This window comes from Botrytis fragariae (assembly GCF_013461495.1).
Source record: "Botrytis fragariae strain BVB16 chromosome Unknown tig00000054, whole genome shotgun sequence".
Taxonomy (NCBI): domain Eukaryota; kingdom Fungi; phylum Ascomycota; class Leotiomycetes; order Helotiales; family Sclerotiniaceae; genus Botrytis; species Botrytis fragariae.
In genome coordinates, this window is record NW_023500993.1 from 703444 (window position 1) to 731381 (window position 27938).

The following is a 27938-nucleotide window of genomic DNA, read 5'->3' on the forward strand; positions in this document are numbered from 1 at the left end:
GGTGGACCGATACATCTTTCAAAATTGGTCTGATAGATAAATACTGTACTGAATCCAAATACGCCGCAATATGATTCATCATTCTTGTATTGAAAATAAGGTATATATATGCATTGTCGTTGATGTTGATGTACTAAGTTCTGACAGAATCTAGAGTACTGGGACAAAGAAACACCAACGCCCATCTTCTCACAAAGAACCATCTCACAACTTTCTTACATCCCACTCCTAACAACCCTTACCCCAGCAACAAGATACCCATCTCCAAAGAGCAGATTCTCGAAAACAAAGAAACCAAAGAACAATACTCAAACATAGACATCATTATCATCACAACAAACAAGAACAACCCACCCCCATCCCCATATAACCCCTCCTCCCCTCATGCAAAACTTGACTCCCCATCTCCAAAAGTCTCCGAAAAATCACATACCATGCAATTCCAACCCAAGAACATCAGACATCAGGTATCTATCCCCCGGTCCGTCTTTTGGAGTATCAAACTGAACTTTTAGTCCTCCTTCCCCAGGCGAGGATTGAAATACCCAATGCACTTTCTTCTCCTTTTCCCCTTTTCTCGCGAGAAACTCGAAATGAGAATACGTTGGAGGTAAGTACGATACAACACAATTGAGAATTACTAATATGATAGGTGTGCTCGGTAGATATACGAGATTGAGAGAAGGGATGTAGACGAGACATACATTGCAGAGAATTGTTGGGAAACTGATGGTTCTTGTTTGTGATGGATTGCGAACCTGATTCTCTTTTTTTTTTTTTTTTTTTTTTTTTCTTCTGAGGGCTTTTTTGGGCGTTTGGATTTTTGGATTTTGAAATTTAATGGAATATTTTATTTGTTTCGGGAATCATTTGGATTTCTTGGGGATGGGAATGGTAATGACAATGTGTGGTGTGATTGAAGGCTTCTTTGTGAGAGATCTTATTGTAGGTATATAGAAGCTTTCTTTGTGATGAATGAGTATTATATTGAGATTGTGGGGTTGAGGAAAGATGCATCGGATTCTTTTGATGGTTAATACTATCTGTGTAGCACATACATAGATAGGATGTTAGACACTTGCAGCAGATTTTGTTCAATTCCATTGTGTTATTGGAGTTCTATGTACATATCTAAAGTAATTACATCAAGAAGACTTCGTACGAAAGCATACCTAGCCAGTATATCGACGAAACAAAAGGTGCGTGATCTCACAGAGCTTCCATCCAGCCTTTGAATATATCCTTATGCCCAACTAATCCATCACGTCAGAACCAAGTGGTTTCCAGCAGCGGCGTGGATTATGCACAGCGGAAGTGTAGATGTATTTGTATTTTTTTGAAATGCCACTAGTTGCTTGCACTTCAAAGAGGTCACGCTCATCATCATGACCAGCCGATCTCTCACGAGCCCGGATGCCAAAGATCGAACACTCTATGAGAATGTCCGGCAACTTTCTGTCCCGTCTATGTACTTTGAGTTTTGGCAGGTTGATCTTCCAAGTTTTTGAATCTCCAATTCTTCTGAAACCAACTTTTGTTTGTTCAATGCGACCCATTTCGGCAATCCACGTCGTATCCAATGTCCAACCGCGTTTGACATAATCTGATGAAGAGTTCGGTTTGGCACGATCGGTGTCGTTAGTTTCGAGAGAGACAAGTTTGTGCTCAGCTAGAGCGTTTGGAAATAGGCAATAAGCTTTATTCCATGTGATGAAGTTGATTTGGGCCGTGGTCAATGAATGCTTGAGAGCATCTGTCGTGTATAGACCATTAACAATGGAATCATGGTCACCGCCATTTCTAAGATACCACTCGTTTTCAAGGAATGATACCTGAATGCGCCTGATGCTACCATCTCCTTTAACCTTTTTATAGAGTCTCACCTGATTGACGATCAGTAAAATTTATTTAGGCATAGGAAAAGAAACCTTACTTTTGAACAGCCTCCCTTCCTTCTACAGCACATACAAGTGCCCAATCTATCAGAAACATAGAGCTCTTTTTCAGTGAAATAGTTTGCGAAAGCTTGTGCGTGATTTTCAGAGCTAGCTACTATTTCCATTGCTGCATCACTTCCATCTAGTAGTTTGAATGGTACACCGGTCTTATTGCGATCAAAGAATTGCAGTGCGATCTGACCAGTGATGAAAACATTATGCATTCCCATTCGTGCTCTGAATTGATCAGTGTCAACGACGTAGTGGGAGAGTTGTTTGTGGATACTCCATTGAGAGTTCATGACCCTTGCGTAATGCTCTTTGAACTTTCGAGTGGTACAACGGAGCGAGGTAAGATCTTTGATTTCGAGATGAGAGCAGATCCGATCGAGAAGGAGGTCGTTAAGAAAGACGGATTCACATAACTCTGACCCGAACGGGCTCTTTAGAGCTGGAGGCTTAGGTTTAATTTCGTGCTCGACTCTGGCAATTACGATCTTTGCCCGTCGTGGGCTGCTTTTCTTCGGCATCTTGATCTTTGCCAGTGGATGATTGGATTGTGAGCAGTTTGAAGTGTTTGTTGTGATTATAGAATGTTCTGGATGCTTTGTCGAGGTGCGATGGAAATAGCAAGCAGAGAGGAATTATCTGACTTATATATTCGAGAGAAATGGGTAAGAAAAGCTAGCAGCTCATGAAGTACGATTTGAGACTAAGTTTGAATCTAGTCAGTCAAGCTTTGCTCAAGCAAGCCTCGAGGGAATGACTACGAGGTGTACAGAGAATGCCAGACAAGATGTTTTTCGAACTAGTATTTATGGCGTATACCTCCATGCCAAATAGAGTTTACTAGTGTTGGTGTGGGAGATAGCACCAAACTAGGCACACTAGACATTGGTAGCTCCGTTAAATCTCGTCGAAGTGTCATTTATCCATGGAGTTTTGCTGCTTAGTTCGATCTCGAATTATCTTCTCAATCAAGGTCATGGCTAATCTTCAGTGGAGAACCAGTAGAAAGGTAAGAGTGTTCTCCAATTCGTCAGTTGCTACTCAAGATTATCAGAGAGCCAACCAGGAATTCGCTGTGGAATTTTTTGATTCTTATGAATAAAAGCTATCTGATCTTCTTCTCAATGATCGTTGGTACCTAGAACCCGTACTCAACCTTCCTATCACCACAAATCACACTTCCAACCCGTGAGAAAATGGACGGAGGAGGAGCTATGCTGAACAGGGATATATTGGCCTGGCTCAATGGTAGTTGAGTTAATAATAAATTTCAATTTTCCGGGAAAAAAGTTCCTTAGCTAGTTGTGGGGTACAAAAATCCTGATTGCAGCAAGACTCGAGCTAATAATGCTAGCGTAGAAGACTAAACACAAAGGAGCCTCACCAGTGTCAAGCTACATGATCATACTTTGCCTCCGATTACCTTTGACAGCTTGTGCTGATTCCTAGTCTTCCTAGTATGGAGAATTGCAAGCGTAGAACGAAGTAACTCACCAATAGAAAGCAAATAACCCTTCTTAGGAATAGATAAACACCGAGTGACGACTCGTTCAGCAATGTTACCACGTGTTCTTGGATTTCGGACCTGGTGAAAAAGAGCACGTGTATGACGATGTGAATGAAGGGGCGTCATGTATCTCCAAGATAGACTACTAAATGGAAGTATCGAATGTCTATCTTTGAAGTGCCCAAAACAATGGAGAATTAAAAGACTGAATCACGTTCATCGATTCATTGTCGCCCAGTCACGTTTCGTTTGGATTCAGCTCACATGATCAATTCGGGAATATTTCTGTCAAGTGCCGATATACTGCCGACGTTTAACCATAACTTGATCAGGCACGATATGCTATTGCTCCTGAGTGAGCAGAGAGTGCGAGATGCTCTATTTTGCACAATGGCAACTAATTTTGTTATCAAGGAGTAATCTCGCAACTACGGCGCGAGGAAACATTTGACTCTTACCGGCATGACAATTGTAATACATTCGAGTGTTTCGCGCGTCAAGGTTCTATCGTACGGCCACTAGACAACAACAAAAAAACTTTGAGCGTTCCAAGAATGCACACCATCACTTGAAGTCGACATGATTTTTTGTTGCATATCTCTTTGCGCCCAAGTCCGCTCGCTCCATGTACATAGGTATCCAGAGCTATCCATCTGCATAGAGGGAAGAACCAATGAACCTTGCTTCCAGTCTCCTCAAGCCGAAATGTTGCACATCTCAAATTTGCTCTCATCCGCTGCCCTATTATACTCCTTCTCATTTCTTCACTTGCGTCCAAAACAGCACAGGGCGTTGACGCGTGTGAGCGAAAAACATTGGTTTAACCTGGAACGCTCAGATGTATCCGCAATAAGGCTGAACTAAAATACCCGGCTACCAAAGCTTTCGGTCTGAATTATAGCGATTATGCGAATGTATCTCCTACAGAGACCGAAAGTCGTACAAATTCATGAGGTGGTCTCACATCCAAATTCCACCATTGTAAATGGTGTCACCCCACTCCTCACACGAGTCTTTTATAACATCATCATCATATAAATTCCACAAATTTCAACATCATGCAATCATAAAGAAAGAGAGAATTGTTTGTTGCACATCTGAATATCCGGAATGGATGAAGTTGCTGTTTCTGGTAATTTTTCAAAGGTTCTCAAAGTTGGGAGAGGATCGAATCAAGATACCCCCTCATGAGAATGAAGACGATTGGCTAGGAGACATGAACCATGCCCCTGAAATAATCTCGGATACTTGCTGACGCTGAGGTGAGAAAGATTCTTTTGGGTGGGCTTGTGGATGAGCCGCGACATCATTGTATAACACATTACGCAAATTTGTCAATTGATCTTCCCTCATTGACGAATCTATCAACATTCCCCATAACCAACCCAGCCAAATTCCATCGTTCAGCAATGTTCTTCATGCCACACACCCAATGAGCTATCGTCGCCCGAAATGTTAAGAACTCAAATCTGAGATCTCCCCGCTCATGACTCAAAATCATATCCACGGCCCCATGATCCTTACTCGAATGATCAGTCTCCAATCAAAACATTCAATACCGACCCACCCCAATCGAAAAAACCGGACCTCTCATCCCATTTCTTCAAAACAACTGACTCGACCGAGGAATTACGATATGCAACAAAGAATTTGTTGACCCCATGAAAGTCAGTGATAAGTGGACTTTGGGAACTATTTAGGAAGGAGTTTGCGTCGTATGATTTATAGCCAAGTAAGCAAAGCGAGCAAGGAGGACAGGGGAAATGAGCTGAATATGTAATGGAACCGTAATGGAACCAACGGGCTGTAGAGAGATGGGATGGGAAGGTGGGGGCCGGGATTGCGGGATGGCTGCAGATATGCGGCAGCATACCCGGGTGCATACAGGTAGGTGCAACGGTTTAGGTGCAACGGGTTGGGAGCATAATCTTGTGTGCTTGGGTTTGCATCTCATGGTGTACAAATTAATACATATTGTGGAAATTTGGGCATCGACCGTTAACATCGATCGTTACACGAAATAAACTCAGTATCCAGAAGCAAAGGATAATGAAAAGAGACTGTGCAAGAAACGAAAAAGGTATACGCATCGCAACCAAACGCCTTTCTTCCGTAGACATGGAGAAGCAGAAAGCAGTGGCCATAACCATAAGCCTTAGCTAAACTCTCAAGGCATCAGGAGTTTCTCTGATCTACCCTTCCTTTACAGCTTCAATGATACTCCCAGCCCAACAGGTTCCCATTCTCTCACATTCTTCAACAATTGCAGCATCATCCCACCACCATTTTCCACCCTCGACATAGGTTCCCCACATTTCTTTCCACAGCATTCTTCCCACCACACTTTTCAACTGCCATTCTACTTGTTCTTCCCCATTTACAACTCCAACACATGCTAGAAATTTCAAAGAAGATGTGCAGCTCCCCTCGGCCCAAAGTCCTGCATCCGCCAGCCATAAAGGAAATAAACGAGTAGGGTTCAAACAGCGAAATTGCTTCTCCAAGTTGACTGTTAGATGGGTGTCAAGCCAAGATCTCAGTCGCGGACCAAGTGATGAGGATACTGGACAAGGATCGAGGATGGTCAAATAAAGGATGCCAGGTTGAGTGATCCCAAGTGGACTGATCGCGGTGGGCGATGCTGGAATTTCTGACGTTGAAGTACGAGAAGAGATGAGTGTACGATGACATTCCTTGAGTATATTGGGAATAGAGGATGAAGGGATTAGAGATGGCAGACCTATAGAATGAACCGCACCGAATATATTTGAGGCATAAGATAATTGTGAAGTAGGTCCTGGAACAGCTAGAGGATGAACATTTGGATATGATTTTGGCGATAAAGGGTTTGTAGAGACATGATGTATTTGCTTTTCCGAATTCAAAGCCGAAAGAAAGGATGCAGAAGCTTTTTCAGTGAGTATGTAAACGGAGATGATGGAAAGACTACTCACCATGATTTTCATACAACGAAAGCATTTTCTCATATTGTGGTGCTCCATTCAGTGTCCTGGAAGCATCACGGGTTCTAGCAACGCGATTGATAGCTCGCAAAGCAGTGAGCATCCATAGTTGTTTCTCCAGCTCGAGCTCTCGATATACCGATGCATCGGCCACTTCCATCCATTCTTCATTCAATCTTTCCAGAATAATTTTATTGCTTGCTGCTTCCATCTTACGAATATTCATTTGCAAATGTGTCTGCTCCGAGTTAGAAGGTGAGCGATTACGACCACGAGGTTTCCTCCTTCGACGAAACCCCGAAGACTTCAATGAGGCTACAGATGAAGCCGTTTCTTCCGCCGGACATGCCCATGTTTCAGGTGGTCTCCAAGAATCTGACCGCCTGTTCCTTGCTGTTATTGACCACTCGGTAGTTCTAACACCGGTATCATTTCTAGATTTTAGTATTCTGGGAGAGCTTGGTATCTTTGGGGTCTCGGGGCTGTGTGTAGGTGGAAGTGGAAAGTCATATGTTGAGGAAGTTGATGATAAAGCAGATCTTATAGGTCAGCAAAAGCTTGGTCCGTTCGGGATATAGATTCTTACTCTATCATTGTGGAGTCTTGGATTTGGATAGGAACTGTTCCAGAAGTGATATGAACGACAGTAGCTAGTTGTTCTGATGCACTGAAATCCTCACTTGGGGCCACAGTGATCTCAGTACTTTGAGTGACAAAAGAATTTGGGCTCAAAGGCTGTATGAAACGATTCTTGCTTTGTCCATCTGCAATGGAACCCCATGATGACTTAGTTCCCGCTGATCTTCCAGTATAAGCAGAGAAAATGGACTCTAGATAGAATTAGCTTGAGATCGAAATCGGTGAAGTGGAACTTACCGTCCGAAGGACTTCTCTCGGATTCTTGGTAAGATGGGACTGTTGGAAAGAATCCATTCACTGGAATACGTGTAATAGTTGTCGTAGTCGTTTCACGTACCTCTTGTGTTGATGTTGATGTCTCTGAAGTGCTAGTATAGCTTGACATTCGACGAGAAACTTTTGAAGACTGTTCGGTTCTTATTGCTGGTGGTTTTGGAGATGTCACAGCTACTGGAGCTGATATTTTTTTGTTGCCGCCGCTTCCAAAAAACCCAAAGATAGAGTGCTTGATTGACTTGGAGGAATCACTGGACTTCGAGCTTCTTATTGACGGCGATGATCCCCTAGTGGACGTTTGATCTTTACGATGTTTCCTCTGGCCAATGGTCTCCCGTGTGGGATCAGTCCACGAAACGTCGAACATGATTTAGAAAGTATGGTCTGTAGCAGATTCAATCTGCCAATGGAAGGAGGGAAAGTACCCTTGAAATTGAACGATATGATCAAGAGGAGAGTAAAATTAGTAAGTATGCGTGGATATGATTCACAAAAACTCATTGTGATATATGCTTTTCGGGTAGTCCTACCATGATGTTTGTTTCAGGAGGTCGAAAATCTTATCGCTCATGCGAGGAGTTTTTCCACTCGCATGGTGACGATTCGCGGGATGTGGACTAGCACCACTCCTTATGAAGTCTCTCATATACTTCTTGCATGATATCACATCATTCAACTGCACCGTCCCGTGCGCCGAGTAAGTTCAGGTCGTCAATTCGGCTAGTGGCTTTGAAAGGTGGATGATGGAACAGTTTTTTGGAGAACACAGCATTTAGTAAGCAAGAGAAATTGAAAGATACCTAATATCCAAAAACATGTTGTGCATGGTTGGACAATTCAATGAATGATGGGTGTAATCTGGGTACAAAGAATAGAATGGGGAAGCAAGAGCATAAAGGGAGGAGGAAGGAAGGAGGCACCTTGCCTTTAACCTAAACAGGTTTAGTCGCGAAAGAGCCGCGATCATATTTCGCGATTGTGATCAGTAACAAACTTATCAAACACAACATGAACTATTTTCTTGCTCTTATCACGACACAAAACCGGTATTCGTCAATCAAACTTCTAATTAATAAATATTCTAGGGACGTTGAACGCTCTTCTTCCATTCTTCTATTTCATCCGAATTGATAAATAAAACCCGATTTAGGTTTTCGTCTGATCCACTTCATAGCTCAATATCTACTCTGTGGTCATGATTTTCAGGTGATTATTGTATAACCTGCACCCTCCCGAATTATATCGTCTTCTATCTGTTTACCCCCCTGTAGTGTTCACCACTTTCTGCAAATCTCATGCAGCTACGGTCGGGATCAGGCCCAAAAGCTATGTCATGCAAGCCATACAGAGGTATCACAGGATGATCATTGGAGGTGATGTTTCACAACCGAAGCCACAAACTCACGAGAGCCCTTGATTAGACATAAAGAAGTGGTAGTACCTGCATTCATTATTTCAATATTTCCCATGGGGGTATCCAATGCTTATGAACCTCATCGAGCTGCTGAGAATTATGCCAAGAAAATTTACCGGAAAGAATAACACGAGTCCCGGAAACGTCGATTCACAAGATATTCCGATCTATCACAGAGAGGCGTTCCCTAACCATTATCACTCAAATGCCATTATCCGTTGATTAGTTTGCGAACCAGACTGAGCCTATCATTGTGTTCCCGTTGTCTCTCTTGCCGAATTAGGCGGTCCTACGCGGTAGTTTACAGTGATACCCCTCTTGATCCCCAGTTTCAAAGGGTCAAGGACTACTTTATACAAGGAAAAGTGAACTCACAAAGTCTTTATTGTTTTGATCATGGGGGGCTGGCAAAATTGATTGAATTGCAAATTGAAGTTTACATTCCGATCCATTATCTTTGACTGCCAAAAAGTTCCATCTTCTGTCCAGATGCTTCCGCTGTCATTCCAAAAGTTTGTTCGGAAAAACACTCAAGCTTTTTACCGTTACTGTATAACTTCTAGGAGTTTCCCACGTTCTAATCGTGCGCTTCAAACTTGCGAAGAAACAGTATCGCTGTCTACGAATCATGCTATCTGTCAAAGAATATATCAACAATCTCAATACGAGAGCTTCCAAGTCAACATTTGGCAGGGTCTTTCGTCTTGATGGATGTGGCCATGTATTTCTTCAAATAGCGAATCTGATTTATCTGTTGCTAAACAATACCAGGAACAACAAAAGAAAAATGCCAAATTCATCACGGAAGTCAGAGCTGGGGTGACGACCTTTTTCACAATGGCATATATCATTGCTGTCAATGTATGATTCTGGAGATATCTGATATTAGGCTATAGCTAACATTGCTTGAAGTCAACAGTATTATCACAGAGTGGTGGTACTTGTATCTGTTATGATACTGAAGATCCGTCATGCGCAACGGATTCTACCTACGCCGCTTGTGTTCTTGGTCAGTGAATATATCAATTCGAAAAACGTGTTGTATATGCTGATAAAATCTAGATATAAATCGCGATTTGATTACAGCCACTGCTGCAGTAGCAGGAATAGGGTCTCTCGCATTTGGTTTCTTCACTAATCTACCTGTCGCCTTGGCGTGAGTTGCTCTGCAGAAATCTCCCACGACTGAACACTAATATTTTTAGCCCCGGGATGGGTCTCAACGCATATTTTACTTATCAAGTTGTTGGATTTCATGGGACTGGCACTGTTCCCTATCGCTTGGCTCTCACGGCTGTGTTTGTGGAAGGATTTATCTTTGTTTTCTTATCCCTGGTTGGCATGCGGCAATGGCTTGTCAAGGTAATACCTGCCTCGATAAAGGTCGCAAGTGGTGTCGGAATTGGTCTGTTTTTGACTGAGACTGGAATGTCATACTCCGCAGGAATAGGTGCCGTGACTGGCTCTGCAGTAACTCCGACCGCTTTGGGAGGATGTCCTCCTCAATACCTCGACGTTACAGGAGCCTGCACTAGTCATCAGATGACCAACCCTACAGTGAGAACTCTCTTTAATTTTACTCTCACTACAAAATATTTACTGATTTTTTATTGCAGATGTGGATCGGAATTATCTTTGGAGGATTTTTAACTGCGTACCTGATGGCATTCAGATTTAAATCTGCGATAATAATTGGCATTGCAATTGTGTCTATCTTTTCATGGCCGTAAGTGTTACCAACGAGATTCTTCTTCGCCAAGCTTACATGTGTTGCATCAGACGCGGTACAACCTTCACATATTTTCCTTACACGCCTGATGGCGAATCACGTTTCCAATTCTTTAAACAAGTTGTCGCGTTCCACCCAATTCGCAATACTCTTGCTGCACAAGACTGGGACATTACAGCTGCAGGCTCTCACTTTGCGTTAGCACTTTTTACGTTCTTATATGTTGACATCATCGATTGTACGGCTACATTATATTCCATGGCACGCTTTTCAGGAGCAGTTGATCCAAAGACTGGCGATTTTCCTCGATCTACAATAGCCTATTGCATAGACGCAATGACAATCTCCATTGGCTCTTTGTTCGGATGTTCACCTGTAACTGCATTCATTGAGTCCGGCGCTGGTATAACTGAGGGTGGCCGAACTGGCCTAACGGCCATCACAACCGGTATCTGCTTTTTGATATCAATCTTTTTTGCTCCAATATTTGCATCAATCCCTCCATGGGCCACTGGTTGTACTCTTATCTTGGTGGGATGTATGATGATGCGTCAAGTTGTTTCAGTCAACTGGTCTTATATAGGCGATGCCCTTCCAGCTTTCGTCACTATCGTCTCAATTCCTTACACCTATTCCGTCGCCTATGGACTCATTGCTGGTCTAATGACCTATACTGCTCTCAATGGATCCGTATATTTGACACAAAAGATTTCGACGGGTAGACTGGCTCCACCGGATGCTGACAATGCGGAATACTGGACATACAAACCTAGTGGTGGTACTGCACCATGGTTTATCAGAGTGGCTCATCGAAAGTTCTGGCATAGAGGTGATATGGAAAGTATCGATGGGAATTCGGCTACTATGGAGCATGAGTTGGCTGAGAAAAGACACTCCGAGATTAGATCCTCGGACCTTTGATCTTGTTGATACTTGTACTCTATGCTTCTTACTCGTGGTGGATTCTTGGTCAATCTTTACAGCGCGTCAAGTGTTGCTCAGAGCGTCGAAGTTAAGTTTCATAATATAATATTCTTTTGAAGGGTATTTGTGGTCATGATAGATGGATGGCTGATGAGAAAATATTAGCTTGTTCAGTTAGTATAAGCTTTTGGACGTATAGATGGGATGGATGCATGGATACACGGGTGGATGGATGACGGATGAATGAAAGATCGAAGCAATGTAATGACTTTCTTTAGGAGAAAGATAGGATATGAATCAATAGTCTTTTGTTCCGGAAAGCTTTGCTACTGCAAGAAATTTCTCGAAATAACTTGAGACTTCGATACTGCTTTCCGATCCATTTTAAAAGATCGCTGATAGCTTTTCCTAGACATTTTGCCCATTTAAAGGTTTAGATCCAAGTACAAAGAATCAGGTGGTACGAACTGCGTTTGAATTCAAGTATAAAGTATATAAACCAACTAGTTGTTGAAGATGATAGCAAGTTGCCGTAAAACTATTTACTATTCATGTTATCGAGTTCAGGTAAGAACATATGTGACTTCCAGAAAGAACAAGGCTAGGAAAGTAAATCAAGTGTTGTTGATTAATGAGAAATGGAATTTTTCAAACTGTGAAGGAACGGGATTGAACTTCAATCATTGAAGAGTATGAAATTTTTTAATGGTGGTGAGATTTAAGATTCTTGGACTAAGGGACATATCATATATGAAAATTAAGATGTTTTGGTTAATCAGAATCAACAGGGACATAAACGTACCCCCCTTTACCTCCATAGATACCTTTTCCCTTTTGCCTAGGCAAATTGTCTAGCATTATCTTTTTTTCCTCATCAGTTTTGGAACCTCCAGTTGGAACCTGTCTGACAGCTCGACTAGAAGAACCATGGCTGCGATGCGATGCCCTTCTAGACCCTCCATTTTCGGTCTTTGGAGGAATTGAAGCCGAGTTAGCGGAGTTTCTAGGTCCACCACGTGTCTGCGGTGGATTCTTAGTCGAAGATGAAGGGGTACTGGACTGAGCAACTGGTGGCCTCTCAGTTGAAGACCCTCGCGGGGTAACTTTGATATTGTCGCCGGGTCTTCCTTCTCTAGGTCGTTCTGGAAGAGCAGGGCGTGATGTAGATGCTGCTGCTGGCTGTTCGCTTGCTCTTTTTAGAGGGGCTGAGGGCTTTTTGGGTTTTGAAGTCCCTCCTCGATTAGCGGTGTCGTTGGTAGAAGGCGGTGTTACATTTGTAGCTCCTTCTTTAAGATTTCCATCATTGCTACCTCCAGAAGCACCTGCTTGTTTGGGAGGGGAATAAGGTGGGTAAGGACTCTTAGTAGTTGCGCTATTCCCTTGATTCATGATGAAAGTCAAAGCTTTGCACACTTCCGTGCTATATTTTTTCTCCCACCCAGTCCCCGAGGCTTTATCTTCTTTGGGATCCATCGTTTTGAACATTTCCAATGTTCTCATGATTTCAAAAACTTCCTTTTCCACCTGTTCTTTGTCAGCTGAGTATTTTTAAAGTTGAGAAATTCTCACATTTTTGGGCTTCCAGCCATTTTTAAACTTGGAGATGACTTCTTGAATATTTGCAATTGATGTCAAAGAACAAGCAGAACCAATGGCATCCTTATCTGTAAATACCTTATGTACAAGAATGATTTCGCTCATTGGCTTTTGTTCGTAGCTTATCTTGTCGGATGTGAAGATATATAAATGATGCCGTTTGTGATTTGGCATCGGGGGGAAAATGATTTTATGTTCTTGCTTGTCGCGATTAACGCGATAGTAGATATCTCCGCTGTATTTGCTGGGTGCCATTTCGAGTTGGTTGTTTTCAAAGCAGAGAAAGAGGAATTTTGAGATTGATAGATAGGATGTATTCGAAAGATATGATCGAAGTCTTTAATATTTTTGAAGTAGTTGTTTTGATATCAGACTAAATGGCCTCAAGCGACGCTCTTTATAAACATTTCAATTTCCAACACGGATGTTGTAAGATGTTACCTTAATCTGTTTGATGGTCAGAATAATGGTGACAGCTAGGTAGCAGCTAGGTAACAGCAAATATTATGGTCGCGATATGAAGTTGGTCAAATATGGTCTTGTGGGGCCAAAATAAAGGCCTCATTCTAAGCACAGCACATAATATTCAGCATGTCTTTCAAATCTTCCCAAAAATCCTCAAAAAGATGCATTTTTGGTCGAGACAATAAAATCCGAGCGACTTTCAAGAGCTAAAACTAACTGAATGCCTTCAAAAGGCGAAAAGTCAAATGTAACTCGCATATCATGTGATTCTATAAGAGTCTCTAATTCGCTGAATTGATATAACTAAACTAAATATTTGGAGAAAGTCTCAAAGTCTTTGAAATAATGGTTCAAAAGCTATCCTCAATTGAAGTTTCTCAACGTCCCAACAAATCCTTTTGAGCGATAGGTTTGCAATGGAACTTGCTGAGCAAAATCTTACATTACTACCTAGTCATAGCTTATTATTCATCATTCACTGGTGCCATTTCGCATGATGATACAAAATCAAGAGCGTTGATTTTGGTCGTACTACCGACATGTAGATACATTAATTGGTAAACATCTCGGATCATCCGGATAGCCATTTCCGAAGTCTCTCCTAACCCCCCAACCCCTCTCCCCCCAAACTTTCACAAAAAGACAAGGCCAAGCGAAAGCTCGAACTCGGATATGCCATAAATTGTCTTGAATGAATCTCTTAGCAAGAATTACTGAAAATCAGATTCGAGAAATCAAATCAAAAAACCAGAATTAACAAAACATAACCTTAAACGAGGGCAAGAAAGGAAGAAGTTTGATAAGAAAGTTGAAAGACGCGAAAAAATTCATATCTGTTGTGAATTCAAAGATAAAACATCAGATTGTTAAGATTGGGATGCCAGGGATTAGTCCTACTCTGACGAGGAGCATTCCAAATGCCTGCATTACTTCGATAGAAATCCAGGTTATTTGGAGACGTGGCAGCAAAATCACTGTCCAGAGCCGGCTTCATATAACAACGCATGCGATCACATAAAATATCCGCGTATTTAGCCGGGGTGCAGACTGACAAGGCTTTGAATGCCCTAGAACCCGTGAAACAGATAGTGTTCGTCTAGATCCTTTGTCAGCAAGGCCGTACCATCGTGAGAGAAAGAGTTGCTTACAGTTTTGTGAATACTTTCCGGTGTGTAATCACTCTCATTTATGATTACAATGTAGTGTGCGCTTCTTGCTGTTCCAAGTGCGCTATCATGACTCTGAAGATAGAAACTGAAATGATTAGGTGTAACTACCCCTGTATCAATCAGCAAGCCGGACGAAAGGTTGTTGTTAAACTTTTGAGTTTTCGCCAATTTAGGAAAGAAGCGGGTGTGATGGCGCTTTCCAACCACGAGAAGAGTGATCTTTGGGCACCAATTCTGTCCTTTCCCATTCCTTGTACCGGCCGCTCTGCATCCAGCTTTGATGCGAGGAATTTCATCTATCACAACCATCCCGTATTGACTTTCACTGACACCGTCGCGATAGAATAGAATGTGCTCAGGCAAATCATTGTTGACAGTGTAGTATCTATCAAGACGCTCTCCGATCATATCCGCAAGGTCGGCAATCGACTATATCTCTTATGTTAGGTTCAATCTTGTGATATTTGCAATTGATCGCTTGATAACACATACCTCGGTGTTGTTCTCTTGGAGGCGAGCGGATGCAAAGTATTGAGAGCATTGTTGATCACAAGTAGCTACGACCCCTGCCATTGAAGGGCAGGTTGCATCCCTACCTTTACCAGCATGGGAAACATCCGCTCCAACGATCATAGTATTTGCCTTCGCACCAGCCCAGAAGATTCTTTGGCCTGCCTCGTCGTTAAGGAAATGGCTAACGCCTCCCAATTTGAAGTTTATCTTGAGACTAGTCAAGAATTAGCATCGAAGTTAGTATTGAATTGGGTTTCTAAAGACAGACCTGATATTAGAAATAACTCCAACATCCGAGTGAAATCTGCCTCTGATCCATCTCCCTTTGGCAAGCACACCCTTGGTGATGCAAATTGTCGGGATACCTGCGACACAGTCACCCCACCACTTTATATTTGCATAGGTACGTATATTCTTGTCGGGGACTACTACGAGAAGTAGTCTCGGGTTTCTGCTACTATTTCTTGAACGTAAAGCTGCTAGGGCTGCATTAAGTCCAATACAAAAGTTCGACCTATTTAGCGAAAACGCAGCGTCGCAAACACTTTCATTTCCTGTTATTGTGACACCATAGTCTCCAATTCTCCTACTGAGATCTCGGGCAAGATTCATCACTTCTGCTTTATCAGCATTATTTTCGACATTGAGTCGAATGATATGCAGATTAGAAATCGAGCTTCCAGTTTCAGCAAACTTGAAGATGCGACCGTTATCTTTGAGCATCCAGGAAGATCTGTTCATTGGTTGCTTGGATATGTCAAACTGGGAACCTCCTTTAAATTCCAGTATAGGCTGACGAAGGTATCTAGGAACGACCTCTTCAAATTTATCATTGATACTGAGGCCGAATTGCTATTTTTGTTAGTGACCATAGTGTTTGCCGACATCTCTCTACTTACTGAGAAGGAACCTGTGGTAGCTGGGATTCCTAGAGAAGGCAATGCACTGTTCAGAATTAACCTCTTGTTGGTTTCGGGCAGGTTCTGAGCAATCTTTATCATTAGGCTGCCTAAACGTTCCGGGAGTTGCTTCTTGAAGATTTGTCCCGCAACGATCCGCAACTTATCAGCCGGGTACCATTTCGGATCATTTGTTGTTCCCATATTCAAGCAGCAGGTAGTGGGACTGAATGTCAACAAGTGATACTCTGTATATTTTAGCAAGGAATCTCTGCAGCGTCGATACGAGTAGCTAAAAGGATTAACTTACTATTTCTCATGTGGTCATAAACAGAGGTATTCTGGCCCTGGGTTCCGTCGGCGTTTGTAGGCGTGAAATTGACTCGACTAACATTTAGACTATTGACATCACGAATGACTCTAGTTTTAGGAATTGGACCGTCGCCACTGAAAGTAACTCGCAGGCCTATAAGGTCAGTCTGTTCGTTGACTGGCGGAATTTCTTGTCCCCAACGCAATCTGATCCAATTACTCAGTATTTCTGGTGGAAAAAAAGCTGAGGTCACGGTGTTGACATTCAACAGCACCGATCCAATAGCTGGCCGCATCGATGTAAAGAATCCAGCCCTTATTAGAAATATTGTTTCATTGACCGATGGAATCCTATGGTCAGGAATCACACCCCCAACAGTAGGATAGAATCTATTTCCCACACGGAATCCATCAAAAAATGGTGTATTCTGTGGATCATAGCCGTTAATTCTGAACCACGAGATAATGTTTAGCATTCTAAGGTCCGCATCTGGTAAGAATAATGAATCACTCGAAGACACATGCGTGTCTAAAGCATCTCTTTGAAAAGGGCCTTCGTAAACGATGAGGCTTTGCATTGGAACCAAGGCTTGATCTCGACCAGGACGATGATGAAGAATCTCGACAGTCGCTCCCGGCGCATCAGTTAAATTCTCATAAAGCTTGCCGACAGAGACAATGTATTCCGAATAGTCCGAAACCCATATTCCTGGAGGAGGGTTCTGTTGGAGTAGCCCTTTGATCAAAGTACGGCGAAGCTCACGCTTGACAACGTCTTTTGAATTGATTTGGTCGAGTTGAATCCTGTATCTCCGCAGATCAAGATAAGATTTGAAGGTGACTTTGAAGTAGTTGGCTTGAACAGGATCAGGCAAATTGACGTCTCTAGCTTCAACATTGGCAGGTGTTGTCCGACGATGGACTAATTGCTGGAAACCACCTGCCCGCTTTTCTTCTTCAACTTCTTTTTCTGTCTTTGCTGGCGGGGTGAAATTTGCGACTAATCTTACCGAGCCTGGTGGGAGAAGTTGAGCTTGAGTTGCATGGGATTGAACAACTTGTGGTACAGAGGTTGCCGTTGAGGGGACACTTTGCGAGGGGCCTGCAGATGAAGTCGACGGGACTGTATGTGGCTGATTCCTTGGGGGATTTCTTCTTATGAATGCTTCATACTTCTCTCTCGTATACTGTTTAGGGTCAGGAGCCTTTATGGAAGGACAAAATTTGCTGTTATGCAGATGTCCGCAAATGCCACAAATATTATGAGCACTATTCTTCTTGGGACAGAGAGAACATGAATGACCGGGATCGAAACAAATATCACAAACTTGGTCTTTCCAGAATGGCCAACTTTTCTCGCAGGAATGTGTTTTGTGCTGAGTGTTCTCTGGTGCGTTGGAACATTTTGAGCATTTACGTCCTTCTGAAGACATCTTCCGCAAGCCTGAGATCCTTCGAGAAGTGAATTTACGCTCGACAGAGTAAAGAGATCTAGTCGAACCGATGCTCAAATCGATGCTCAGTCTTTTCTTCACTACTTATACTTCAATTCCTCACAATGATTTGATGAGATCCCGGATCTGCTGAGCTGCCGTTGGCCGCCTACTGATTCACAAGCAAAGCAGTTTGATATGACATTTACCAATTCTTTACGAAAGGTAGGAAACAGAAAACAAGACTGCTTTGAATCTGGTTGATAAAGATTCCTTTTGGACACATCAGTGTAGCATATTCAACTTCGAAGTTGATTAAGGCAATACAGAAGGACGTCAATAGACCAAGATGCAAACGTGGTGCGATTTCTTTAAAGGTTTGCAGTTGGAGACAATCGAGACGAGATCCAATGTGGAAGTCAGATGTGCAAACTGATTGAAGAGTATATCTAAGTTACCATGATTTGCTAGTTTTGATCCGAGAATTTGACAAACCAGCGGTACATTCAATTTACGCTCAGTCGGGGTATTCAATGGTCCGGATTGTAATCCAACAATAAAAGATTTTGAATGTCTAAAAGTAGTCAAAAATTCGGACATGATTCAATATCGCAATCAAATCCAAAGTTTAAAATTATTCGGATGTTCTAATTGGCTTAAGGATTTGGTAATCTTTGTTGATGGATTGCAGCCAAGACTGTACTTCCAAAATAGAAGGACACTTGTCGTAAATCGCGCATAGAATGTCACACTTTAGTTTCGCCGATATGCCTATGATTGCAAGACAAAGATTATTGCTGGAGCACGCGTTTTGTTAAAAACTCAATGGGTTGGAGAACAACTTCAGAAGCTTGACTCTAATTCTGATACAAGTTGTATATACGACCCAGCGGCACACCAACTCATAGCACAAGCTAGCAATTAAAAAGTATCCAATAGGTTTCTAACAAAGAACTGAAACAGCTCAAAATCCACAACTAGCATGATTAATCAAACCCGAAAGTAAAACACTTGAAAATCACTCAGAAAGGATTCGGGAAAAATATATATACTCTCATGTAAATTACAAATAGAACATGATTTTGTTCAAATTAGAGTGCCAGGGATTAGTTTGATTTAATCCAGGGCAATTCATGCCTGCTGTGCCCGTGATAGTGAGCCAGTGGATCTTTGCTCTTTTGAATCTGAGCCTTTGTACGACGAATTTCTCCATCCAACTCAGGCTTCATATAAAATCGCAGCCGGTCGCAAAGAATATCGGCATACTGCGCAGGAACGCAGACAGATAATCCCTTTGTGGCACGAAAACCCACAAAACTCAATTTATGTGTCTGGAAGGAGAGTTAATGTGGGCGTCTCAGCAGGATATTAGATCTTACCACTCGTTCTAATTGCTTCAAAGTCAATTCACATTGATTAGCGGTGACAGTGTAGTGAGCTGGACGTGCTGTTCCCAGTGCAGAATCATGACTTTGAAGGAAAAAGATCATTTGATTAGGATTCACGATGTGCTTGTCTACCACCAGACCTCCACTTATATTCTCGGTACTATTGGTCAACTTGAGCGGAAATAAACGGGTGTGGTGGCGCTTCGTGACGACTAGCAACGTGATACGAATATTAGATTTCCCTTGCTTCTCCGCAAATTCCTTACAAGCTTTGTAAATTTGTGGAAGCTCTTGCGTGAGTGCCATGCCAAATTGACTCTCACTAATGCCATGACGGTAAAATAAAATATTCAAGGCAAGATTCCCTTCGTTATTTCCCTGATAAAGCTGTAGTCTCTCTTTGATCATGCCGCCTAGATCTGAGACAAACTATGAGAAACGAGTTAGTAGACAGTCAAAATGAAGTTTCCAAGAAGCAATGATATACGGAGTACCTCTTCGTTGTTTACCTGAAGGCGAGCAGATGTAGCAAAGCGACAGAACTTAGAATCAAAAGAAGCGACTACGCCGGCCATGGATGGGCATTCAGGATCCAACCCTTGCCAGGATGACTAACATCAGCACCGAAAATCATAAGCGAATCATTTTGGACGGACTCGATGTGTTCCGATGGCTCTTTGACATCACCAATGATATGGTTTGTACCACCAAGCTTGAAATTAGCTTTGAGGCTAGTTTACACATTAGTCAAAATTTGCACAGGCACTACATGAATGTCATGATGAACATACCTCAAGTTGTCTAGAATATCAGAACTTTTCTTTACCACCGCTGATGGGCAAACGCAAACCGTTGCTATTCCAAGATTACAATCTCCCCACCGTTTGATATCAGAGTAGACTGCGGCGTCTTTGTCGGCCAGTATCAAAAATACCATACGAGACTTGTCGCCTCTCATCAGGTAAGTAGTTAAAAGACCATTGACTACTTCTTGTCTCTCGGCCGTAGAATTGAAAGGCTTTTTGTCTTTGTTTACCTTTTGCCATGCAACGGTGGGTCCGTCCCATTTGAAAGGTTGTGTCTGAAGGCCATGTCCTTTCAGTTGACTTGCGAGAGCCTTGGCAAACTTCGAAACGATCTCTGTCTGATTATCAGAAATCATGTCCGCTCTAGTCACATGAATAATGATAAGCTCATGGTATCTTTCGGCTTTGTTGAAATCTTTCACATCGCTAGGGTTCCAGGAGGCACTGACGAGTTTCTTAGTTTTTCCGGGTTTGAATGTGAAAAATGGATGGTCCAACCAGCTCGAGGGTACATTTAAGAGCTCTTTTTCCAGGGTCAAGCCATTTTTCTGTACAGGTTAGTCTACAATTTTCCAAAAAAGATTCTGGTATTTCACCTCATATGGAAATTTTCACGGCTCAATCTGAGATACCTGGGGTTTTATGTCCAGTGGTATGAGAGCTTTGTTCATTATCTCTTGTTCATTTTGAAATGGCGTTTTCTTAGCGAATCCCAACATTTGCGCAGTGAATAGATTGTCCGATTTCCCATGGACTGTTTGCCACTCGCAAATCCGTAGATGATCTGCTGGCAATAGTTTTGGATGAGAACTATTTCCAACATTGACACAAGAAGCAGCCTTGTTAAATGTGTGAACGGAACCAGGGTAGCCTACATTGTAGGTTAACGGGCTATTGCTTCTGCTCGGCAAAACTTCTACTTACAGCTCTGCATGTATTTCCAGACCGATTCTGAGAAATCATTTGAAGATGATACTTCCGATTTCACCTTCTCAACGCACAAATCGTGCACACCAGAGATGACATATTTTTTTTTGGGAAACTTGTCTAAATCGAAGGTTACTTGCAATCCCTTGATTTCATTTTCTCAGCTCGCGGAGCAACACCGGTATAACTAGACCAATGTCCCCAGCGCGCATCCAACCAAGTTTACAGCTTCATCTTGGAAGGGAAGAAAGCCGTTGTGGTTGTATTTACATTGAGAAGTATGAATCCGAGGCCAGGACGCATAGACGTGAAGAATTCCATGTGTACATCGTACACATAATGCTGATGAAGCTTGAACCTGGCGTTAGATCGATTAAGAATCCATTGAGGCTTGCAATAAGGATGAAACTTTTTTCCAACTCGATCTCCTTTGAAGGAAGAACTATATATTGTCTCCCATGATATGAGGCTCAGGATTCTAAAGTCTTCAAGGGGCACGTAAGTTCTGTTCTGTCCTGAAAGTCTCGTGTCTGTTAACTGCGAAGTCAAACTTTTTGTTGCTCGCGAATAGTTTTCGAGAGAATCTATGTCAAAAAACCCTTCGAAGTATAGAGTACTGGTCGTATTTGTTGTTTGCTTTCGATCATTGAGTTGGATAGTTTGCTGGTGTCCAATGAATATGGCAGAGCCCGCTTCGTCCGAGCGTTCGCGGTAGAGGGGATCAGCAGAAATGATATAAGAATAGTAGTCGGATGTCCATGAGGTGCTACGAGGCTTGTGTTGCTTGAAGATCCCCTCAATTAAGTCTCTGATGTCTTCTATATCTCGTAGCGGTAGCTGAAGCTTGCCAAACACGATTTTGTATCTGCGTATTCTAATTTTTTGCTCGACAAGTTCCTGAATTGGTCGCACACGAAAATAGTTCGCTTGTATGAACTCATTTTCCTCTGGCCCTTCCTCCGAAGCCTTTGGCAATTCTAGGCTCTGGATCGCATCATTCGAATCTTTTGCTCTGCTTGAGAGAGGCGCGGAGCCTCTTGACTGCTTGAGAGTCTCAATCTAAACAAACCATTGTTTCCAGACCTTACATTTTTAGAGCTTGGCATTTTCGCCATGGTAGTCTGAGAGGAAGCAAGTAAGTAAGGGAAGTGAAGGTGATCTGGTATTAGAATAAATGAATGTGAATATGTGCTTACTTATATTCCTTTCTCATCAATGGTCACTGTTTGCGCATCTTGTGAAAGGCAGAGATATTATGACTCTATACTGGAAACCTGGAAGCAGCTATGGCGATGGGTTCACAGACAAAGGAAACAATCAAGGCGATTCTGAGTGAGAAATCTTTTGGAGCGCGAAAGGTGAATAATTCCCGTTATAATCAATTGACTCACCAGATATGCAAAGTGACAAAAATGAGTGAGTATCGTTGATCACAAATAGCTTGCTATCAAACGATAGATTGCACACATAAATGTTGACTCCAATAATCAACGTATTTGCTTCCACACCAGCCCGAGAGATACTTTAGCCTGCTTGGTTTCAGGGAAATGATTAACACTTCCCAGTTTGTTTTTCTTAACATTGGCCAAGAGTATTAGCATAGACATGAATGCTCTTGAGTAATTGCGCTGCTAGCATTGCAATCGGGAAACGGACATTTCGCCGACTTCCTAAACTGCATGATAAAGCTAGAGGCTGTGGTCGAAGTACACAACCACACAACTACCCAAATGGCCAATTACCTAGGTATGAAATTAACAATTTCTTGAGGCCATTGAATTTTGATTGGCAGAGATTCTCGAATTTTGAGAAAATTTTGATATACATTATCAATTCATTGGCACTTATTTGGGTGGTCACATGCTAAGTTTACATAACCGGCATGTCAAAGCTTGTTGTATCAAAGTCCAGGGTAATCTACAATTACTGTCCGAGCCTGGAAGATGGCGACCACCAATGAACAACACAAAGTCTACTCTCTTGCGTATGACGGCTCTGAAAACAATGTGAATGACGCACACTTTGAGTTTGCACAGATTAAAGATCTCTCAAATACTGCTTTTGGGGGGTCTGCTACCAATTTTAAGCCAGAAGAATGGCTTTCTACGGAAGAAATCCGCGTATGGGTGTCTGGCAAGACAATCAACACAACCAAAGGCAATGATCACAGCAGACTCTATAAGACTATCATCAATCCATACGAGATCCGTGTGCTTGAGATTAAGCCGGGGTGTAATAATGAAAAGCTACGTGGTTCTTTGCATCATTGCTCAGTCGAGTTTGAGTACGACACCATCGTGGACCAATTTGGACTTCGCAGAACGACAAACACAATGCATGCGCTTTCTGTGGAGAATCTGACAACCCCGATTTGGTATACAGCACTAAGCTACACCTGGGGCTCATCGAGTATGGATGGAAGTATTGAATGTGATGGACACGAGAAAGCGATCACAACTTCCCTCGAGATAGCACTGCGAAACATGCGGAAGGAAGACCATCCCATCGTCATGTGGATTGACCAGATTTGTATCAATCAAGAAGATAATAGAGAAAAGGAAATGCAGATTCCGCTGATGGCAAGAATTTATAAGCATGCATTTAACACCGTAATCTGGCTAGGGCAGTGGGGACCTGATTCCGACTCTGTAATACAACTCCTCAAGGATATCAATATCACATTGCTGTTTAATCAGTCAAATGTCGATTCCGAAAACTTTGAGAGAATGCAACTACCGAGATCCGACTCGAAGACCTGGCATGCTCTCTGGAGATTTCTCTCGCACCCATGGTTTACGCGGCTCTGGATCATTCAAGAGGTCATGCTCTCTAACGACCCATGGATCATGTGTGGCGACGAGCTACTTATGTGGGACGAGTTTTCAAAAGCTGTGAATCACCTGTCGACATGTGGAATATTTCAATGGCTGCAGCTTAAATTTGCTAACGTCGAGGACTCAAGTGAACTCGGTGATATCAGTCAAACTGTACTGGGGCTGACTCGTCAACGCGAACATTATCGCAGCGCTAGTGATGGGACACACATCTTTGAGAATCTTGTAAGCACGCGAGGTGGTCAATGTTTTGATCCGCGAGATAAGATTTATGGGCTTCTTGGGGTATGCAGCGATGCGGACAAATTTCACATCAGGTACTCGGATTTTACAGAAAACCAACTTTACCACGACGTAGCAATTAACTCATTGACCAAAGACATACAAATTTTAACTCCAAGCATCGTTTTTAAATCCATAGACCATGAGTCTCTTGATCTACCCTCCTGGGTGCCTGACTGGAGAAAGCACCGACAAACACATGAACTCGGGACTTATAATGCCAGCGGATCCTTCAAGTTCAAATCGAATAACGTATATGTCAAAATCAACAATGAATCTAGGAATGAGCTCCGAATACGGGGAGTTCCATTTGATTCTTTAATAAGAACCAGCGCAACTATCACACATCCCGATCTCACTTATCTCAACCCACACAACGGCAACAAAAGTCTCTTGGAACTCTGGACTTTCGTCTCAAAATCAAAACATTATCCAAGTTCTCATACAGTCTTTCATGCTTTTTGGCAAACCCTCGTAGGAAGTAAAACCGACTCCGGAAGACTTCCATGCCCAGATTCCTTCGCTGAAATTATCAGTCTCCTCCTCGATGCATCTACGGGTCAGTCTCCATCGCTGTCAGGCCAAACGTATTCACCGCGACAGCAAAAGCCTCTTGGAAAGGGCAGGCTCGAATTAGATAATCTTGCACACAGAGTACTGGGACAGACGTTTCAAGAGGTGCGCGAGGCCATGAAATATGTGCTCAAGAATCGTAGGTGGGGGATCACGAGAAAGGGGTATTTTGGTTTATTTCCTCGCTATGCAGAGGAACGTGATATAGTGTATGTGATGGATGGTTGCAATGTCCCATATTTGCTAAGAGAGGTTGATGGGGAGAATAGGTTTAGGTTGGTGGGTGAGTGCTATGTTTTTGGGATCATGGATGGGGAGGCTGTTCGGGGAGAGGGATTTGCTTTTGAGGAGATTATTTTGGTTTAAACCAGAGCTTGCGGTGGCTTTGAGAATGATCTAAATCGATGACTGCTTCTCCAAACATCTCTCGCTATCCGGAGGTTAATCGGCATTCTACTTAGCCTTGCTTAGCAAGATATAATGAACTTGGGTTTTTTTGCAGGTGGAGAGGGAATGATGAGTCGAAGCAATGTGATTAAATTCCATCTGATTTCTATCTAGAAATGAAGAGACATACACTTGGGTGTCTTTCTCATCTAAAAGTCGTGGATTTTTTCCAGAAATTAGATTTTCCTTCTGCTTTACATCTCCACAAGTATCCGTCAACTTCGAGATTGAATATGTTTTCCACTCCTAACGAGTACTGTCTCATTACCCTTAATCACATGTCTTTTGAATGACTTTAGAATAAACCCGGTTAATAAGTGTAAAGTACTTTAGTATACTATGATTGTAACCTTTCTTGATCATTAGAATGATGGGAAGCGAGTTCTATGAAGAAGCGCTACCGCTTCGTTAGCTGATAAAGTGTTCACAATGTTCTCTCATGATCACATGATCGATACCTTGATAAATACTATCCGTTTTTTTCTGGATGAGCAACATCATCATCATTGGCGTTTCGATTCAATTCTTCTTCTAAGCTTCATCTCAAAATTAATCCACTTCAAAGCTGTGAAGGGGTGTGTAGAACGTTGTGATCGTGTACAAGTAATAATCAACATTTTCTGCGTCCTTTTGGCGTTTATTCTCACTGGCACTTCCAAGATTAAAAGGGTCATGTCAAGTCTGGCGCTATAATTTAATTATTATAATCACCTATATAGCATCCTTTGCGCGTGAAAAGTTACGAAATATACGTAGATACGTAGTAGTGGTTTGTTAAGCCAGATAACATGAAACTTGCATCCCAAAACGAAATATCGTCCCCGAAAAGAAAACTTGCGCTGTTCTTTGCCCGTGTATTTCATTCTTTCGTCTGTTTTTACCTCGATAGATGATTTGCTAGCCACCAGTGACATAATGTGCACCTGCAAGATCGCAAGGTCCAACAGAGGCAATACTGAAGAATCCACCTGTGTCTTCCAAATCAAGTTGTTCCTGGGTTTCAACGCCGGAGGGGCAAGTAGGTGGTGGATTCGCAATGCCTGATACAGCAGGTCCATCGCTAACCAAATAATAACAGAATGACTCTACTTCTGGGTCGGGACCTTGGAAAGAGAAAGCCACGCAGTCAACTGATTCCCAGCAGGCCCTACAACAATCCGCTTTTGTTGAATCTTGGATAAAGACCGCGTCGAGGACTCGTCCACCATCAATGAAGGCGTATGGACCAGGGATTGGCATTTGATCGCAGTAACTTGGAGGTGATGGGGTTTCTGTGACAATCACAGTAGTAGTTGTAGTCGCAGTTGTAGTGGTAGAGATCGTGTTGGTCAGCGTTTCAATTTGGGTGATGGTATTAACCGCTGTTGTAGTGACCTAGTTCATTTCATGTTAGCGAGCTTTTGTGAACAATCTTTCTTCCTCCGCATCTCAAGCTTTTCGAAGTAGAGAAATGAAGAAAATATCTTATACAGAATACAAAGCTTACTGTGACAAAGGTGACTGTTTGAACTTGAGAAGTGACCGCAGAAGGCGTGGAAGTCGCGGTGCTAGTTTGCTGTACGGTGGATGTTACGGTAGTACTGGGAGTTGGCAATGACAGACAACTGCAAGCGGATGATATCTTAGAAGCTGCGAATATACTCAAATATGGTGGAATTGGTGGCGGGTTTCGAGCGTCAATTTGCGCATTGTCGATCAGTGGCTCCGGTGATCTCTTTACGGTGACTCCCGTTGTAGTCGACGTTATGGTGATCGTATTAGTCGCCGTAAGTGTTTGCGTAGTATCAACTGTAGAAGTTGCAGTGGCCAAAGTAGTGATGAGCTACGGAAACGAGCTATTAGTAGGGCAATACGAAATCACGAAGGTAGAAAAACACTCTTCAGAGTATGGAAAAATCTTTCAACAGGAGAATGCAGAAACAGTGCTCTGTCAATCTTTGAATGAAGGAAGGGCTACCAACAGAAGTCAAAGTTCGAGTCCTATGAAGACTAATTAGCAAGATATATGCGAATGTGATAGCAGCCAGACTCACTCGGTACCCGTCACCACAGTCTTAGTCACAGTAGCTGGAGGTAACGTCTGAGTAGTTGTAGTCTTTTTGGTGGTTGTAGTGAGGACAGTTGAAGTTTGGATCCCAAGATAGGCCGAGCAGAATGCTTGACCGTGATTCAAGGTAATGAGATTGATGATGACAGTTTGAGCTAGGCAAACTAGATCGCGCTTTTCATCAAGCAGAGGTGATGCCAAACCAACTGATGCGCTGAGAGCTGCAGTAGCAGCAACGATGTTGGAGAACTTCATGGTGTTTTGAGTCCTATAATTCTCGGAGGCTATCTCGACCCAAGATGAAGAAGCTAAGGGGGCTGGAGAGTGCTGAGACGAATGATTAGGGAAAGAGCCCATTTTATAGACAAACGAGACAGGTAGTTTTCGCCGTACCAAGGGATATTTACCCAGCGGCAATCTCGCCGTCAAAATAAGTGATATAATAGACAATACCAACTTTCTAAATGCACTATGCGCCTGGCAACATGGTGGCTTCTGTCAGAATACTCATTCTGTGAGGAAAGCTGCTGATGGCTTGAAGGCGTAAGGTCATCTATTCAACTCAGCTCGAGCAATCCATGTATATAGCTTAATGAGACCGACGAAAAGTAGCATTTCAAGCCATGTAATTGTTGGCAAAGAAAGCGGCCCGAAATTTGTCACAGCGAGAAGACGGTGTTGAGTTACCACGGCAGAGGTCTTGCACATTGAGGAGCTTGATAGGCTCGTTTTACACAGAGGGAAATCGATCGGTGCGCCGAGCAGGCCCAGAGATCTGCTGGAATCTTCCGATCAACACCAGCGAGAAAGAAGGCACGCAGTTGAAATTATCACTCTCCCTTCCTATTG

The 27938-nt window shown here is 42.7% G+C and overlaps 7 protein-coding genes across 7 annotated transcripts; 2 read left to right on the forward strand and 5 right to left on the reverse strand.

The window, feature by feature from the left end:
* Positions 1-1253: 1253 nt before the first annotated feature.
* Bfra_004990 (uncharacterized protein) lies at positions 1254-2467 on the reverse strand (the record flags this gene model as incomplete). The annotated part of the gene is made up of 2 exons (XM_037335379.1): positions 1254-1883; positions 1934-2467. The coding sequence occupies 2 exons, from the start codon at positions 2465-2467 to the stop codon at positions 1254-1256; spliced, it is 1164 nt and encodes a 387-aa protein (XP_037192474.1).
* A 3178-nt stretch (positions 2468-5645) lies between these two features.
* On the reverse strand, positions 5646-7698 carry Bfra_004991 (uncharacterized protein; the record flags this gene model as incomplete). Its single annotated transcript, XM_037335380.1, has 4 exons — positions 5646-6361; positions 6408-6955; positions 7003-7246; positions 7293-7698. The coding sequence occupies 4 exons, from the start codon at positions 7696-7698 to the stop codon at positions 5646-5648; spliced, it is 1914 nt and encodes a 637-aa protein (XP_037192475.1).
* A 1675-nt stretch (positions 7699-9373) lies between these two features.
* Bfra_004992 (putative purine transporter protein) lies at positions 9374-11395 on the forward strand (the record flags this gene model as incomplete). Its single annotated transcript, XM_037335381.1, has 7 exons — positions 9374-9466; positions 9517-9606; positions 9658-9754; positions 9808-9901; positions 9951-10302; positions 10362-10471; positions 10525-11395. The coding sequence occupies 7 exons, from the start codon at positions 9374-9376 to the stop codon at positions 11393-11395; spliced, it is 1707 nt and encodes a 568-aa protein (XP_037192476.1).
* A 774-nt stretch (positions 11396-12169) lies between these two features.
* On the reverse strand, positions 12170-13099 carry Bfra_004993 (uncharacterized protein; the record flags this gene model as incomplete). The annotated part of the gene is made up of 2 exons (XM_037335382.1): positions 12170-12922; positions 12968-13099. 2 exons carry the CDS (start codon positions 13097-13099, stop codon positions 12170-12172), a joined length of 885 nt encoding a protein of 294 aa, XP_037192477.1.
* A 1204-nt stretch (positions 13100-14303) lies between these two features.
* Bfra_004994 (putative piwi-domain-containing protein) lies at positions 14304-20913 on the reverse strand (the record flags this gene model as incomplete). The annotated part of the gene is made up of 13 exons (XM_037335383.1): positions 14304-14555; positions 14608-15057; positions 15121-15355; positions 15410-15993; positions 16041-16288; positions 16351-17843; positions 17891-18058; positions 19052-19116; positions 19165-19602; positions 19790-19904; positions 19965-20527; positions 20612-20850; positions 20904-20913. 13 exons carry the CDS (start codon positions 20911-20913, stop codon positions 14304-14306), a joined length of 4860 nt encoding a protein of 1619 aa, XP_037192478.1.
* A 1936-nt stretch (positions 20914-22849) lies between these two features.
* On the forward strand, positions 22850-24961 carry Bfra_004995 (putative heterokaryon incompatibility protein; the record flags this gene model as incomplete). Its single annotated transcript, XM_037335384.1, has 1 exon — positions 22850-24961. The coding sequence occupies one exon, from the start codon at positions 22850-22852 to the stop codon at positions 24959-24961; it is 2112 nt and encodes a 703-aa protein (XP_037192479.1).
* A 978-nt stretch (positions 24962-25939) lies between these two features.
* Bfra_004996 (uncharacterized protein) lies at positions 25940-27344 on the reverse strand (the record flags this gene model as incomplete). Its single annotated transcript, XM_037335385.1, has 4 exons — positions 25940-26416; positions 26529-26864; positions 27004-27022; positions 27076-27344. 4 exons carry the CDS (start codon positions 27342-27344, stop codon positions 25940-25942), a joined length of 1101 nt encoding a protein of 366 aa, XP_037192480.1.
* Between the last annotated feature and the right edge of the window lie 594 nt (positions 27345-27938).